The 16,689-nt window shown below is 32.4% G+C and overlaps 1 protein-coding gene across 5 annotated transcripts in view; it reads right to left on the bottom strand.

The window, feature by feature from the left end:
• LOC130451773 (protein unc-79 homolog) overlaps nt 1-16,689 on the bottom strand; it is a 62,996-nt gene that overhangs the window by 33,629 nt on the left and 12,678 nt on the right. For 4 of the 5 annotated variants that reach the window (XM_056791004.1, XM_056791001.1, XM_056791002.1 and 1 more), the window contains exons 2-12: nt 16,231-16,350; nt 15,252-15,413; nt 13,380-13,550; nt 12,679-12,948; nt 11,851-12,080; nt 10,087-10,301; nt 9,295-9,572; nt 7,375-7,516; nt 6,344-6,644; nt 4,928-5,099; nt 3,692-4,056 (exon numbers count right to left, since the gene is read on the bottom strand). In XM_056791004.1, the coding sequence (XP_056646982.1) occupies nt 3,692-4,056; nt 4,928-5,099; nt 6,344-6,644; nt 7,375-7,516; nt 9,295-9,572; nt 10,087-10,301; nt 11,851-12,080; nt 12,679-12,948; nt 13,380-13,550; nt 15,252-15,413; nt 16,231-16,306 (2,382 nt within the window). In that variant the 5' untranslated portion in view covers nt 16,307-16,350. The remainder of the gene's footprint in view (nt 1-3,691; nt 4,057-4,927; nt 5,100-6,343; nt 6,645-7,374; nt 7,517-9,294; nt 9,573-10,086; nt 10,302-11,850; nt 12,081-12,678; nt 12,949-13,379; nt 13,551-15,251; nt 15,414-16,230; nt 16,351-16,689) is intronic. The other variant, XM_056791003.1, reaches the window with a different exon arrangement.

Raw genomic sequence — 16,689 nt, 5'->3', positions numbered from 1 at the left:
TGCTTAAAACAAATAAACAAAATGTTTGTGTAAAGCAAATAAAAAACGCATGTTCCTCATACTAAGCCACTAAATGTGACATACTATGCTGCTTAGATTCGAAATCTTGAAAAAATTTCCGATTTAAAGCTTCCCGTTTATTCATTATAAAACCTAAAATTATGAAGGAATGAAAAAATGACATTAATATCAGTTTTTATGTGATATGAAAACTCATCATTCCTCACAATTATAAGTAGATCCATGACAAATACCATTGAATCGTGGAATCAATAATTAACTATTTTATTTATGTCATTATGAAATTGATACATCATTGGGATAATTTATTGTTAATTAGTTTTGAAAAGAAAAATGGAAGTATTCTGGGAATGGAAGCCAGATCATCAACCAGAATATAATCTCAAACACAAAAAATATTTATTGTCACTGTTTTGTGTGAATTTTAGCAAATATACTCTTAATTATTGCCAATACTAATCACAAGATGAATATTTTTGAATCGTTGGCGACATAATTTATGAAACATACTTTACACCGCCACAACACCAATGCTAATACTCTTCCACTATCTGATAAGATTACTATATGGCAGTGTCTTGATAATTTATTACTCCTAAATTTTAATTTTCAATAATTGTATTGTAAGGTTTTCTTATCTATTTACAATTTACCCTGATTGGTGGGATAAATTTAAACACACTGTCTCACCACTAATTTATTTACACTCTACTAGTATTTGACTAATTTGTGTTGTAAATGCACTATTGACTAAATACTAAGTTATCTGTTCACTGTTCACTACACGTATTAAGGAGTCTGCCCACTACACCGTATCATACCATGACCGTGCTATGAACGTATCAAGCCCGGAAGGCAATACGATACGGCTTGCTTTGCCCACTGAAACGAATCGACGGCGTTTAATGCCCGTATGATGCCGGTTTGGTGTCCGTATGTAACCCGTATATAACCCGTATGTTGCCCCCCCGCAATTTTTATGACGTAAAATTGATAAGAAGTCGTTTCATTCTCGCATGTGTATCAGTACTGCCTAGACCTCTGGGGAGTGTTATCGAGTTTTAAAATAATAAAAAAGGTATTATATGGCAATTAAAAGATTAAGTGTGAGAATCAAAAACCCACTCGACGCTACTGGATTCACGAGACTATAAAAAAATCGGAAAACTGAAGGAGAATATTGGACGTTGTACAGGCACTTAGTTGAAGATGAAGAAAATTCAGTGAAGGCATTTGAGGCGCGTTTATAACGGTCCTCATACGCGGTTGTAACCCGTATAATCACCCTTTTGATGCCTGCGCGCATCGGTTGGACAACGTGGCGTGCCATGCGCGGAGCGTATCGGCACCGGCAAAATATTCTCGCCGACAATTATTAACGCTCCGTGCATGGCACGCGACGGTACGGATCGGTGACGGAACGGTCTAGTGGACATAGTGCCATGCTTTTCTATACAAAGAATATTTTTTTGCCTGACACGTTCCTATTACGGTCATGGTATGATACGGTGTAGTGGGCAGACTCCTTTAACCTGCATGATCATTCCCCAGTGTTCTATTAGACAGGGGCGGCTTGGAGTTCGACTTAAGTGTGATTTCGTAACAGTACTGTGTTACTTCCAAAAGGTTTCTTTACACTAATGTGAACGAATAATTCAATTACTGAAAACGGATGCGTTTAACTTATAATTTGAGTTTTGAAATGAGGAAAGGGTTTTGGTTAGATTCCCGTTCACAATGGGCTTGAGATGGTAGAAGAGATGGTGTATTATCGCGATGCAAAAAAAGGTCTGGCTCTTAGACTATCACCCTCAAACAATACTTTAAAATTTATGATTTTATTATATATGCGGTTTGTAATTCTTTAATAGGATTCAAAATGTTATTTTTTTATTGTTAGGTATATATTGATTGATTGTACAATCCAATTCATTTTAGCGATTCGTTCGATTTCTATATGGTTATGATATTAAGTATTGTTCAAATTTTCTTTCTCTTTTACCTTCGTTGCGATTATCTCGACTCTTCCTCTGAACCAACCTTCGTAATAAAGTTTATATTATGCAAGTGACGATTATTTTTCGAAGCATTTTTACTCATACCAATATGGTAAAATCTTTTTTCTATTCTTTTCATTTTAAATACATTATTTATTCATTATCCTAAAGATGTCTCCAATCCTCACATATACGAGGATGGTCCCTGAAGTACCTGGCCTGACCTAGAGACGGCGGTACTTGCTTGAAAAATACCACTGTTTTAAAAAGTACACAATCTATACAGCATATGTTTCAAGTTTGAAGACACCACGTTGCTTAGTATTGTTTGGTAGCCATCAATAATGAACGTTTACAGTGAGAAAAAATTAGTCATCGTTATGTGATACAATTTTATTTGAAAGGCATTAGCCCAACCAATATAAAAGCTGAATTAGATTGTACTCTAGGTGAGACTTTGTTAGGCCGTACGACTTGCCAAGACCAGCAGCAATGTGGTCGACCAAATGAGGGGACGACTCCAGAAATGTTGGAGAAAATCCACAAAGCGATACTGAATGATTGTCTGCTGAAAGTGCGCGAGCATAGTAGGCATTTCAAAAAGTGCGGTACCATCACATAAGAAAGCTGTGCCGCGTTTGCTCATAATGAAACAAAAACAGCGTCGTGAAGATGTTTCAATCGAGTGTTTCACAGAAATAAACCAATTTTCGCGCCGTTTCGTAGATTTGGATGAAACGAGGTCTATCACTTCACATCCGAAACAAAAGAACAATCAAAACAATGGACTGAAAAGGGAGAACCGGCTTCAAAGAAGGCAAAGTCCGTTCCATCTGCAGGCAAGGTCATGGTGTCGGTTTCCTGGGATGTGCGTGGGAAAATTTTCATTGACTATCTTGAAAAAGGGAAAACTTTCAACAGTGAGAATTATGCGAACTTATTGTAACAGCTCACACATCCGTTATTGTAATTGGCAAAATTAATGAATTAAAGTTTGAATTGCTACCTCATGCTCCCTATTCGCCAGATTAAGCCCCCTCGGATTTTCTGTTCCCAGACTTGAAAGAATGGCTCCGTGGTCAAAGATTTCCCAACAATGAATAGGTAATGTCGGTAGTTAATGGCTAGTTCGAAGAATTTAATGATTATTATAAGAAAAAGTGTATCAAACTTATTGAACATCGCTGGGAAAAATGTATGGAGCTAAAAGAATATTATGTTGTAAAGTAAATATACTTTTTTGCATAATTAGGGAAATATAGCACCATAACTTCAATTTTAACCATATAAGGATCAAAAGGAACAATTATGAAAATATCTTGATAGAAATGTTCGTTGTTATGAATGGCATTAGAATAACGCGATAAACGTTCTGTAGGATACATAACGTTAGTGTCTCTTACATTTAGTGGCACATTACACACATTACCCAGTTTCGCGTTCTTATAATTGTGGATGAAAAGTCTAAATATCAACATTCTGATGCAACTTGAATTTGTAATATTAGAAATTATGTAAATATTAAAACGTAAATACAAGAAATATCTTTTTAAATCTAACTATTTCAATGGCGGATTATTGTTCCCATAAGCCTAGATTTTATAAGAATAGTGGTCAAATTGCGCCGCAATCATAAAAAAAATAGATTGCTCCCGTATTTTTGTAAAACTTACATCAGGCGGATGAGCTGGATGAATTGGTGAAAGATATTTCAATAATTGTAATGAGAGTTGATGCCACATGATACTAGATTCACAGTACGTGCACTCAGACTTTAACGAGCATGAGTGATTCCCTATCCAAGCTGCCGTTATCATACATTTCAACAGCCAACAGACATCTTTACAAAGTGATGAATTCAAGCCAGTGTGTTTGTCAGTGTCTTGGAGTTCCATCTGCTTCAATAGTATATCTAACATTAGCAAACAACAGAATAGATTGTGTTCTGCATCCGTTTCAAATTCTGCTTGAGGAGATAGACGGTTTTCCTCATCTGAAAATGATGTCTTTCCTGAATCGCCATCTTCAATAAGAGATGCTGCAAGAGTGAAAAATGGTGTGTGAAACTTGTTCACACTTTCAGAGTTGCCACTTTTATGAATTCCTACTACTTTTCTGATTATTCTAATTACAGTTCACTAAAACATGCATTGCATACTAGGCTGCATTTATAATGCTTACATTTGTTAAGATTAACGAAGGGAAATTGACATATGTCAGGTCGATCTGACGACTTGTTAGTCTTTCCTTTTTTTAAATATAAATAAATTTGAATAAAAACTAGTACTTCTACTATTATTCTCAGTATTATTTCAGACTCAATATCAACCATATTAACAATATGTATATGGATTCCACAACTTAGATTAATGTCATTATATGAAATATTCCTTTGACAACAAGCACTCATGAACACTTAGCACACTCGAAATGTTGTGTATTTAGAGATTAAAAGGAATATATAGATAAGGTCATAGAAGTCTAACACACTTTTCAATACCGCTTAATCAACAATATTTTTCACTCTATTGCGCAAAATTTTAATAGCAAGAAGTCTTCCTTCTACTTATCTTTCCAAACCTATAAAAGGTGAGAAGCATCATCATTTTATGTCAAAAACTAAAACTCTATATATTAAAGATGCTTTTGGGCATTACTTTGTACCATTTTTCCAGTAAAACCCAGGGAAGCCTAGAGATAGATTTTATACAACACTAGTTAAGTACAGTGTCTATCTCTAAAGTTCTACTTCTCTAACTATTTAATTACAGTGGCAACCCCTACATTTTCTACTCTAGCAACTGAGTCATTCTCTAACAACGCTTCAGTATTATTCTACAATGATTGGATCAATTTCAAATTAACAGAAAGCGTTTCGGTAGAGAGTGACTCGAAATTATATAACTTACAAATTGAGCCTCTTTTCTGTTCTTTTTCTGGTCTTCCTGGTATTTCTAGTTCATGTGGCGTTGTTGGATCACCATTGCTTTCTACTATACCTTCTTTCATAAAAGAGACGCCCTCTCCAAATATAGTGAACAATAAATTCAAAGGAATTATTATTTCCAATAAAGTTAAAGTCTACAACAAATAAAATTGGAAATATATTCTATTTCATTAACAACTATAGATTAAAATATAATAATGTTTATATAGAAGATATATAATTATAGTTGTATGTGGTAGCACTATTGTTGTGAATGTCAAAAAAGTTAAAATTGTTTAACAATTATATTTTTATTTATGAAATTTAAAACTAAGGTAGTAATATATCGGTAGGAATTTGAGGAAGGCAGGCAGAAGAACATCATAAGATTTCACGTTATCTTAAGTTTATTAGTTAGTTTTGTACGAGTAGGTCTAATATTATGTTGGTATCTACTTGATTTTTTTAACTTGGTATTTATGTATCTATATAACTGAATTCGTAAACTTGATTTTTTCCCACTTCAAAAAGACTTTGAAAAGATTTTACCGCCACAAATAGTGGTTTCCCAGAAGCAGAAGGATAATTCACATCTATTAGTTTTTCCATTAAAAGGGTTATAATTGAAACATTTTTAATTGATCTCGCTTCTTTTTCATATTGCTTTTTTTCTTGATTTGCCTTGAGATTTCGTATATATGCATTTATTAACAAATACACTGGCGTTCATAAACTTCCTTGATTTTAATACTATATACCGACTACAATCTTCGGAACATAGAGACTGGAACACTTATTTCGCTGGTCTAGGATTTTGAATAACATTGCTGTTCATATAAGATTAAACGGTCAACCATTATTCATATTCTAAGACACATTTCGAAATGTTTAATTGAACGCAAACCTAATCGGTTGTGACAACAAAATATCTCATACGTATCTAGAGAGGATCATCATCTTTAGTGCTCAATTTGCAGATACCACTTTAATTGGAAAAAATATTAGAACAATAGACAAAAAAATGGGAACATACAAGGATAAATGTTCCATTATTAACATTCTACTATTCTCTCTAATAAATTGAAGAAAGAACCATAAGAAATTTGTCATTAGTTGTATAACAATTTTTACATTAATTAAACTTATAAATATTGACAGCATGCTCGGCATAACCGATTTTTCTATCCATTCATATGATGTTCAGCAAAACATTAGCAGACATATATGTTGTCTAAAATACTTTTTGTTACAATTATTCTACCTAAAAAATTGTTTCGACAAATATAATTTGGACAAATTCCAAATTTAGTTACAAAAAGTGAATCTTTCGGTCTGCTATAAAATATGTCTCCGGTCTGCTTTAAAATATGTCTCCGGTCTGTTTTAGAATATGTCTTACCTGCAGCCACTGTAATGCCTGTTGTTGTACTTTGGCACTAGTTTTTTGAAACCTAAATGATACGAATTGAAACATTTTCTTAGCGTTAAATCCTAGTGGACTCATGTCTGTATCTAGGATTTTACTTAATATGATGCGTAATTCAAATAGTTCTTTTTCAGGTACATCGTTTACTATAGCTTCCATCCAATGAGGCATGACATAATTCCATATTTCTTGAGTAATTACTTCGTACGGTACCAGACAAAAGAGACGGTTTAAACCATCTTTTAAATGAGTTGTGCGTGATGACAATGTGTCCCTAGAAATTGATAATGTTACAATGGAAATATATTTTCATGGTCTAGCGAAAAACTATGAAGATACTAAAAACTAAAAAAACATCACAATTATCAACAACATAAATTGAAATATCTCGTTTTATGATTTTCTCAATTATTCTCATCGATTATGCATAATTTTTATTACATTTTGCATCACAGTACTGACTTATAATCAGTTTTATAAATTTTAATGGTTTTTCTATGAAGTTCCACTATTTATTATTTAAGAACTATATAAGTTTCTTTTCAACCAATATAATTTATTGGTTAATTTTGGATATTATCTAATACATCCTATTAGATAACAAGAATATGCTAAAACATGTCGATTTTTTAAGAACCTACGCCGCATCCCCAACACCTTATTTTTAAATATACATATTTGGTACGTCAGTAGAATTTAATGAATACTGCCAATTATTGCGGTGAACCCCCAATGTGTATCAATTTTACGTAGAATATCTGATTTTGGGAATTAATGACATCTCGTGATTGTTATTTATCAAAGAAATCCCCATTATTTTCGAGGTCTGTCATATTGATCTTACTTTTTTCATGCCTAATTCAGGTTATTCCCATAAACTTTTATTATGCAATTGAAAAGGTAGATGTATTGACTATATCCTTTGTTTCTATTGAAGAATTAGACAATTTTCACTTTAGGATATTTATATATTACAAATGAACAATTTTATAAATAATTCTTACCAATGGCCTCCTATACGAGCATACTCAGGTGGATGAGGCAAAAGACAGGAAATAAAAAGCTTGTAATGACTTCGACTAATGTTTCGTAACCAGTTACATACGATTTCAGTCTTTAATTTCTCTAAGGTACTTTCTTCTTGACCTAAAAACATAAACGTATAACTAAGCAGTATACGAGGATGTATTAATATCTAGTTAGCCTAGACCAGTTCCATGCATAAACAAAATATTGCGTTACTATAGCAATGAACAATAAGTTATTAGAAGTGTCAGTGTAAAGTTTGATGCCAAAAAAATAAACCAGAGTTACGCAATGAATTAAAAGAAAAAAGATATCCACCGAAATTGTGAAAATCGAAAAATTGGAGTATCGAGCCGTCATCAAGTACCTATATTTAAAAGGGTTAAGGGGTAAGCTTTATACCCTCGGTGATCAATGTCCTTCGTATGCCACCGTGAAAAATTGGACTGCAAGCTTCGAACGAGGTAAGTTTTCCATTGAGGATGATAACCGATCCGGAAGGCCAGTTTCTATGTCAGTTCCCGAAAATATCTATGCAGTTCATGACATGATTTTATCAAACCGTCGAATTGGGATAAAACGGATATCTGAAGCACTGAATATTTCATACGTTTATTATATAGTTCACGTCAATTTGGACATGAGAAAATTGCTGCAAAATGGATCCCCAAATGTTTGAATGTTGCCCAAAAGCGTGCAAGGGTAGACGCATCGCGTTCGATCTGTGCTCGATTTGAAAACGATGTAAACCAAATTGTTACTATGGATGAGTCTTGGGTACATTTCTACGATCAAGAAACAAAGGAACAATCGATGGAATGGCGACACGCTGGTTCTCCAAGACCTAAGTTTCGTGTCCAAAAATCTGCTGGAAAAGTTCTTGGTTCAGTTTTTTGGGATTGCCATGGAGTAATCATGATTTTTTGGATAAGGGTGGAATAATAACTGGAGATTACTATTCGACATTACTGGCCACTCTACGGGAAAAAATTAAAGAGAAAAGACGCGGAAAGCTATCCAAAGGTGTTTTGTTTTTGCAGGACAACGCCCCTGCACACAAATCTCATGTTACCATGCAATAAATTCGTGATTTAGGGTTTGGACTACTAGAAACCCTCCTTATTCACCAGATTTGGCTCCGTCCGACTATCATCTCTTTCCTCAACTAAAAAAAGTTTAGGTGGTCGTAAATTTTCTTCCAACGAGGAAGTAATAAAAGCTGTGGAGGTCTGGTTTGCAGAGCAATAAGAAACATTTTTTTTTTAAAGGTCTAGAAACGTTGCACGTTCGCTGTAATAAGTGTATCCAATTGAGAGGAGAATATGTTGAGTAATACAATATTTTGACATTGAAAGTTTGTTCGGTTCTATGGTAGGCTAAGAATTTTTCAATATATCCTCGTACATAAACGTATTTGTGGCTCACATTGTTCCAAATCGAAGTTGGATTCAATGGTGTATATTTTATTTCTTATTATAATTTATATAAACTATTTTTAAAGGTGGGATGAATTTATCTATTTTATATAAAGCCAATTAATTTTCTTGAAATATGCGAAAAATGTTATTTTCCCAAAGATGCCGATGAAAGTTATGAGATTTAGGTTTAAAATTTAGTTTATCAGATTCATGTGCACACATTAGTTAATTTGATAAAGACATCTAAACTGGCTTTAAAATGTCAGGAGAACATGTTTGAAATGATTAAAAAATGAGACAAATTACAATAAAGCACAGTAGAATTGACGGACGGTGTATGAAATATTCACAAATCATACTATAGCAGGATTGAGCTGAGTTGTTGGTTAGAAGCTGAGTTGTTGGAGGTAAGATAAGAAGTAAACAATTTTAAAAAATTACCTAAAACATTTAATGATATTTATAAGTATAAATTTTTACCATCATATGAAAGAGCTGTCATGTGAAACCAATGAAAAATCATAGCCAGCAGGCGCCCGAGTACTTCGACTGATGTATTTTCAGTTGGAGTACATCTACCAACTAATAGCCATACACCATATCGTCCCAATAGTTGCCGTTCTTCAATTGTTATGTTGTCTATAGCTGGAACTGGACTTTTACCTTCTTTTCCCTCTCTATTTTCTCTTCCTTCCTTATCACCTTCACGTTTCTCCTCTTTTGATTCTAATTGAGGTATTTTGGCTTCTTTGAGTAAACTGGAAAAATTTGCGGTAATATTAATTAATATCGAATTTATCTACCGTTGAAGAATAAAAGAAAAATGAAATACAATTTGTAATTTAGTTCGGTAAAATACATACTTTCGTAGCGGAGCCTTCTAGTCATAAGTTTAAAATAGCATATCATTTAGGCAAAGATATTTCTGTTCTACAATCATCTGATTAACAATGATTGAATTGTTATTTAATAATAATTGTAATTCAATCAAAAAGGAAGGCTTCGCAGGGGAGCTCAGAGAAATTTCTATAAATGAGCGTGAGTTTTAGTTTATTAGATGGAAACATTAATTTGAAAATATAAATATTCACTCAAAATATTTAGATGGTTATTACTAAAACAGCTGATAGCTAGCAATTCGATTATATTACTATACTAGCATATAGTAACATCACTAATCTTTCTGCAACAGTTTTATTTCTGGTTCTAATTTTGTTCTGTCTGTCGGTTTAATTGCCCGGGATTACCGTAATAAAATTAAAAAAATTTTACCTAACAATAGCTTCCACCATATAAGTCTGCATTTCAGGTTCCATATTCCAAGTAGGTGGTATACTTTTATGGAAGATGTGATCTCCTCCCCTTCGATTGTTATGTCTGTTGTTGTGACATTGTTCGCAGTATCTGATAGGATGATTACCATTGTAGCTTGCACACTCAGTAGAAAAACATATAGATATTGCTGATTTATCAGTTGAGCGACAATTCTACAAAAATATATAAAAATTTTGAATTAATAAAATAATCACTTTCAAATTTATTGAGTGTGAGACTCCAGTTTCCAGTTTTTAAATTTTTGATGTTCAATGTTCATTTGGTTGAAAGTCATGATTTCTTAAAAATAAAAATCCCGGGGTTTTATTTTGATAAAAAATTTTGTGGTTACTTTTGTGATCTACGAGTACTTATTCGAATACCTGTTTCAAGATTAGTAAGTATTGTAGCAGCTTGCTTCGAGGAACTGAGCGGTCACGGAAGTTTCCTTTTGAAATCATAAACAAGAGGTGAGAAATGCTAACATAAGTAAGTGGACAATGAAGAGGTGAGCGTGACATGCCGCTGGATTATCTTCTCGAAATAGAGCTACTGGACCGCTGCTTTGCCGTGAACACCAGATTGTAAGGTTGAGTTTTGAACTAGAATACTTTGTTTGGACAAAGGATGATTTGTTTTCTCATGAATCGTGATTTAGTGTTACATGCTAAGATAGATATGTCAAAGTGTGTACAAGGCGAGAGATCTTTTCAAGCGTTTATTGTAAAGAGATAGGAACTACTGTTCCTATTATGGTGAGTCCTATTCAAAAGAACAAAAGATTCGTCCCACAAGCAGAAGCAAGAAAGCAAAACTGGTATCGTGCGTACCAAAATCTCGAAAAAGCGTAATTTTGTTGACGACAATGCTTTTCACCAAAGAACTCAGTGATGTGAAAAATAAACCTCGAATCATTCTAGAATATAATAAAACCAAAGGCGGCGTGGACACATTATACCAGATGGTTCACGAATACATGTGTAAAAGACGCACAAACCGTTGACCTTTCGCATTTTTTATGAATATGTTAGATGTGGTTAGGATAGCTGGTTATGTAATATAGACAAAAGACAAAAGACGCCTATTTTTTGTGTCTCTAGCAGAAGGACTAATAATACCCCAAATACGCAGAAGAAAAATTTTTGGACTAACAAAGGAAATCAAAGCAAGAATGAAGCGATTTTTGCCAGAAACGCAAGACCAACCAAATACATCAAGGAGTGTAGAGTCTTCACCGCTTCGTAAAAAAAGGTGTCATATGTGACCGCCCAAAAAAGGTAGAATGCAGAAATAAATTTGCACTAATTGCAAGAAAAGCATTTGTTGTGAACATTCTCATATCAAATGAACTTGTTTTTGTTGTTCAGAAACATTATAATTTTCTCTTGTGCATGCATATAATTCTTTGTACCTAGTATTATAAAGTTAGTGTTATCTTATTAAATTTTTCATTGCATTACCATTGACTTTTATTAATATAGCATATGCATATTAATATGCATATCAATAGGCATACAATATCTGAGTCCAACGGACTCAAACTATCTGTTTACGTTGCTAGCGCAGACTATCCGGATAAGGGTTAATCGTTATGGCATATTTATAATAAATCCATTAGATATGGAAGATTATTTAATAGTTTTAATTATTTAATTATATTGATTTAATTAATGATAATTATATTAAAAACGATAAAAACTAGAAAGTTCCTAAATATCTTACCTTATTCTCACAAACCATAGAAACTTGCTGCATGGGATGGAGAATATCAAAAAACATTTGGTTAGGGTGTTCCCGATGGATTTCATTTGCACATTCAATACATAAATATAGAGGAGGAGGGGTATCACTAGCATATGTTATGGAGATACAATGATCGTAACAAACTTTTGCGGCTTCTGCATTACCAGAGTTTGGGCACATATCCCTTTGGCAAACAAAAGGTGTTGGATCTAAAATTTCAGAGAGTATTACGAATACACGATATTAATATCGAATAAAATTTGTGATTATCATGTTAAACTAGATGTAGGTGATGTTAAGATAAACCAAGAAATTATTATTACAAGATAAATTGAACGCTAAGGTAGGCTCTAATAATGGGAATGTTTGACAGTTGAGAGAGGAAAAAATATTAGTAATTGTTAACATATACATATATACATATAACAACCTAACAACAATAATAAAACTTCATTAATGATTATATAAGTAAACATGAAAAACATACATTTAGTTGTTAATATTTTTCAAAATTTAAATGGAGTTTAGTTTCACCAAAATAGAGAAAATATCGGATTGTAACATAAAAAATTAATATGTAAGTTCATATTCTTTATTATAAGTCGTAAAGTAGTATTAGAACGTTCTATATGGCAACCTCTAGGTGCTAGGTGATATAATGAATTTTGTTCCTCCCATATTAAAAAAAAACTACTAATACATGCCATAAAATCATGAAACCGAACTCAATTTTATTAACTACAGTATGATTTAAGCAAATTATTAGTACAACTGTTCGCAATAATCTTGTATCAATAGTAACCATACCTGCAAATTTACAGATAAGATTTTTTCGATCAAATAAATTAGCATTAAATGTTGGCCAGTAATAAAACAATAATTTTGCTGCGGAAGAACGAGCAGTTGATGTTCCATATGCTATAACACTTAGAATATCTCTTAAAATATTTTGCTTTAGCGTCATTAGGCATTCCAAGAGCTGGCAGTGAAGTGCAGGATTAGTTGAATATTGAAATACCATCATTATAACAGCAGAAACAGATTGGCATATGTCACTATCACGATCATTATGCCTAGCTAAAATTAAAAAAAAATAGGTACAGTTAATCTCTCTACGGGAAATATTACTGACTGAGTATTTTCACACTGAATGACAAATTATAGGAATATGAAAAGAGAAAATATGATCATTATTTCACTTTTAAACCATAAGCCATAAACATTTTTCATTAATGATATTAGGTTGTCTAGATCGTTTTTCATCAATTACTTTTTTTCTTCCTTCATTAGAAAGTCTACACTTTTTCATCATACACCATCACCAGAAACTTCAACTTTCTTCTTCAAGTTTCTGGCAAATGTTAGTAAGAAGAATGAATTTTTTTAAGTATTTAGAACACAAAATATTCGTTTTAGCTCGACACACAATCGGTTCCTATTTGAAAATTATCTTTATTTCAATGGGGCCGATGGCAAAGGTATGAGTAGAATAATATTTTTTTACTTACATATAGTGAAAGGTAGAATGTAAAAACACAAAGTGTTAATAATTTCTTGATGTAGATTATTTGGAAGAACGGATATGGAGGATGCAGTTAAATAAGGCAAATTATCGATCAAATCATGTTCCAAAAACGGTAATAAACATCCAAGAATTTGGAGCATCGATTGACCGAACGCTGAAAAATAAAAACATTTACAATTTTAGAGTTCTATCCAGAGAATAATGGTTTTAACAAAATTAAGTTTGTTCTGTTGTGGAAATAGTATGTGAATTTTTCGGATGGATCCGAATTTTGAAGTTACAATTTTTCGATAACATAAGGATTCACAAATCAGATGCGTTTCAGGTTATTTTGATAAAAAGCACAACATTGTTCGCAGTAATCAATCACAATGTATGTCCTAAATTTTCTAATAAAAGTTATGAACATTTGTAATAATAGACATTTTTTCAATAAGTTCACTCATCTAAAATTGGAAATCTAAAATTTGATTCTCAATATATCGGATTCGAACCTATATTCTACAAAACCCAAGGCAAAAGCAATCAGAGATACAGCCACTCACCTCAAAAATAGTAAAATTCATTTTTGTAAACAGGTTTCTTTAGATAAAAATGAAGACAAATAAAACTCTCTTAAAGCAATAATAGCAATTCGTATGACAATAACGCTCTTCCAATGTATGTACTTCTGTATAATTTGAGATGTCATGTACACTGCGGCCTATTGTGTCCCCTTTTCTTTCCGTGGCACTCTCAGTATTTATAGCTGGTCTATAAAGCCTACTTCTTGCAAAAAGTTCACTTCTTGCAAAAAGTTCAAGATGTGGGATGGCCCTATCTGGCAAATATCTATTCATCTAGAATTCCGTAGCTCCTCACACTTTGAGAGAATGGAGACAAGACTAGTATTACCTACATATTCTCCTGTTAGCGGTAATACCTTTCCTAATTGACCTAAATGCATTTTTCGATTTCGTGTATTTCTGCCAGAAAAATACTTGGTCTATTGCCTAAGGTTTTAGAGGGTTTGGCTCTGTCCCTATCACTTCTACTGCAGTTCTGGAGCTGTTTTGAAGTCATGCAATTGAAGAAAATATCCAACTTTTTCGGAAAAGACACACATTTTGGAAAGACAAACAAAACTCTTTTAAAGCAGAAATTGCGATTTAGAGACAATATTGCTCCTCCAAAACATTCGCGTATTTGTAAAAAAAACTGATAACTATGCATTGAAGCTCTCAAACAAATAATGAAATTCCGGAGACTTCACTCTACAGAAACTTCTGTAGTGGCAAAATCAAACGCGGTAGCTAATTGTTTCAAAATCTGTGAGTTCTGCTTGCATCTATAATATTATTTAATTTGATTTCATATCAATAATTTGCATATGTTCTAAACGAACAAAGTAATACATAATAATTAATTTTCTTTAGAAACTGTCATATTTTGACAATTTATATTCTATATAAGGCGACTCAGGAATATGTTGTGGCCTTTTTAAAATATTACCACTACTATTCAATCTATAAGGCTAGGTTTTGAAAATAGCATTGTAAAAATACAGATTGCGTTATTTTTTGTGGTGAGCATTATTCACATAATACAAACAATTAATTCTTTTTGTGTAACCATGAAATTCTATCTTTGCAATCTTTGCTTTTTCACTCTAAGCCATAACTATGAAAGAATCATATGAATAACTTCGTTGTAAAAAATAAATTCTTAAAACGTTCATTAAACAAAGTTTAAATTGATAGCTCAGTTTAGAAACATTATCTATGCTTCGATAGTATGGTTCTAATGGAGTAAACTTTTTTAATAAGTAACATTGCTTTTCTGTTAATTCGATACACAATTTATGACAATTACTTACGTAGTATTCCGTAATTGATGAGTGGTGCGACTTCTAGTAAAGGAATTAACGAATTGTAAAGGCCTTTGTAATCTAAGCTTGGAAAAAGTGTCATTCTAACTGCATCCATATCTGGATCTTTAAGGAGGTCAAAAGGAGAGTTAGGTACATCTTTTAGAACAGCTAAAAACTCAGAGTTAATTTAAACGTTCTCTAATGGGTCATTCTTACCAAAATAACATTTTATGTTTCACCGTTTTCAACGTTACTATTAGTTTTATTATTTATACCACAGTGGATTGAGGATTGAAAAAACTCAAAAAAGCTTTTGACGTATGAATCTGTTAATTTACAAGAATGAGTCTGTTTTTTTTATCATAATTGAAAAAAATCACATATTATACGATCATGATAATATACAATCGATCAGTGGAGCACGAAATATATATTATTCATCCAAATTTATTTTTATCACTTACAAAGTATGCTTCTTCAGAAATAAATTACCAATACGCTAACAAAGGATAAAAATATTGTTTAAGCATTTTCAGGAAGCGAATTCAGTACTTACTACGAAATCTCTTTTATTTTTTTTTATTCACTAAAAGCACTCGAAGTAGTGATTTGAGTTTTGAAAAGATTTACTGTATTATATTATTATAATTCGCGAGTTTTTATAGTGGAAAATCACTAAGTCTCCTTGTAGAAATTTGGTCTTTGCTACAAATATCCTTTCATATTGTGGGAACACGATTATCTCGACTTATATTATTGGAAGTTATTTTTATATTCATAAACCTTTACCATCATCAATTAATTTTTTCATATAAATGAACAAAAAATGGGTAACTTCCAAATCAGTCTAACCTAACCAAATCAATGAATTATTTTAATGATGATTTTATTTATCCACAAGCATTACGTTAGTATTATAAAATTAACAATAACGCAGTAAGAAATTTTGGTAGGATTGACCCAAAGAAATATATGATATTATTACTTAGAAGTGTTTGAGAGAAGTATTTGATTGTGTTTGCTATGTCAACCCCAGATGGAGCGGGCATGACTCCTTGCATAAGCCGCAGTTGGTAGTCATAAAGGCTGCGAATTTTGGCTGTAACTGAATATAATATAAATTATTATTTGAGTACTTATGGCACCAACCTAGTTCGACAAAATCAACTACTAAGAATAAAAAAAAACTACAGTAGGGCGTTTAATGATTCGTATTTTGGTTAAAGTTGATGTCACAATATATGATTTAACGAACCTTTTCATTACACTTTGTGTATGCAAATCTTATGTATTTATACCTTATGTAACTATATAGCGAAAAAGCTTAACTTCCATTGAGATGATAAGAAATGCTTTCAATTATCATCTCTAACAATTTTTATTAGAATCACACAAAGTAAAAAGATATTAAATAAAAATAGTGTACAGCACTGAATAAGAATAC

The sequence above is a fragment of the Diorhabda sublineata genome, chromosome X (assembly GCF_026230105.1).
Source record: "Diorhabda sublineata isolate icDioSubl1.1 chromosome X, icDioSubl1.1, whole genome shotgun sequence".
NCBI classification, from domain to species: Eukaryota; Metazoa; Arthropoda; class Insecta; order Coleoptera; family Chrysomelidae; genus Diorhabda; species Diorhabda sublineata.
The sequence above is the reverse complement of the archived record's forward strand: the minus strand, read 5'-3'. Positions and strand labels throughout refer to the sequence as shown.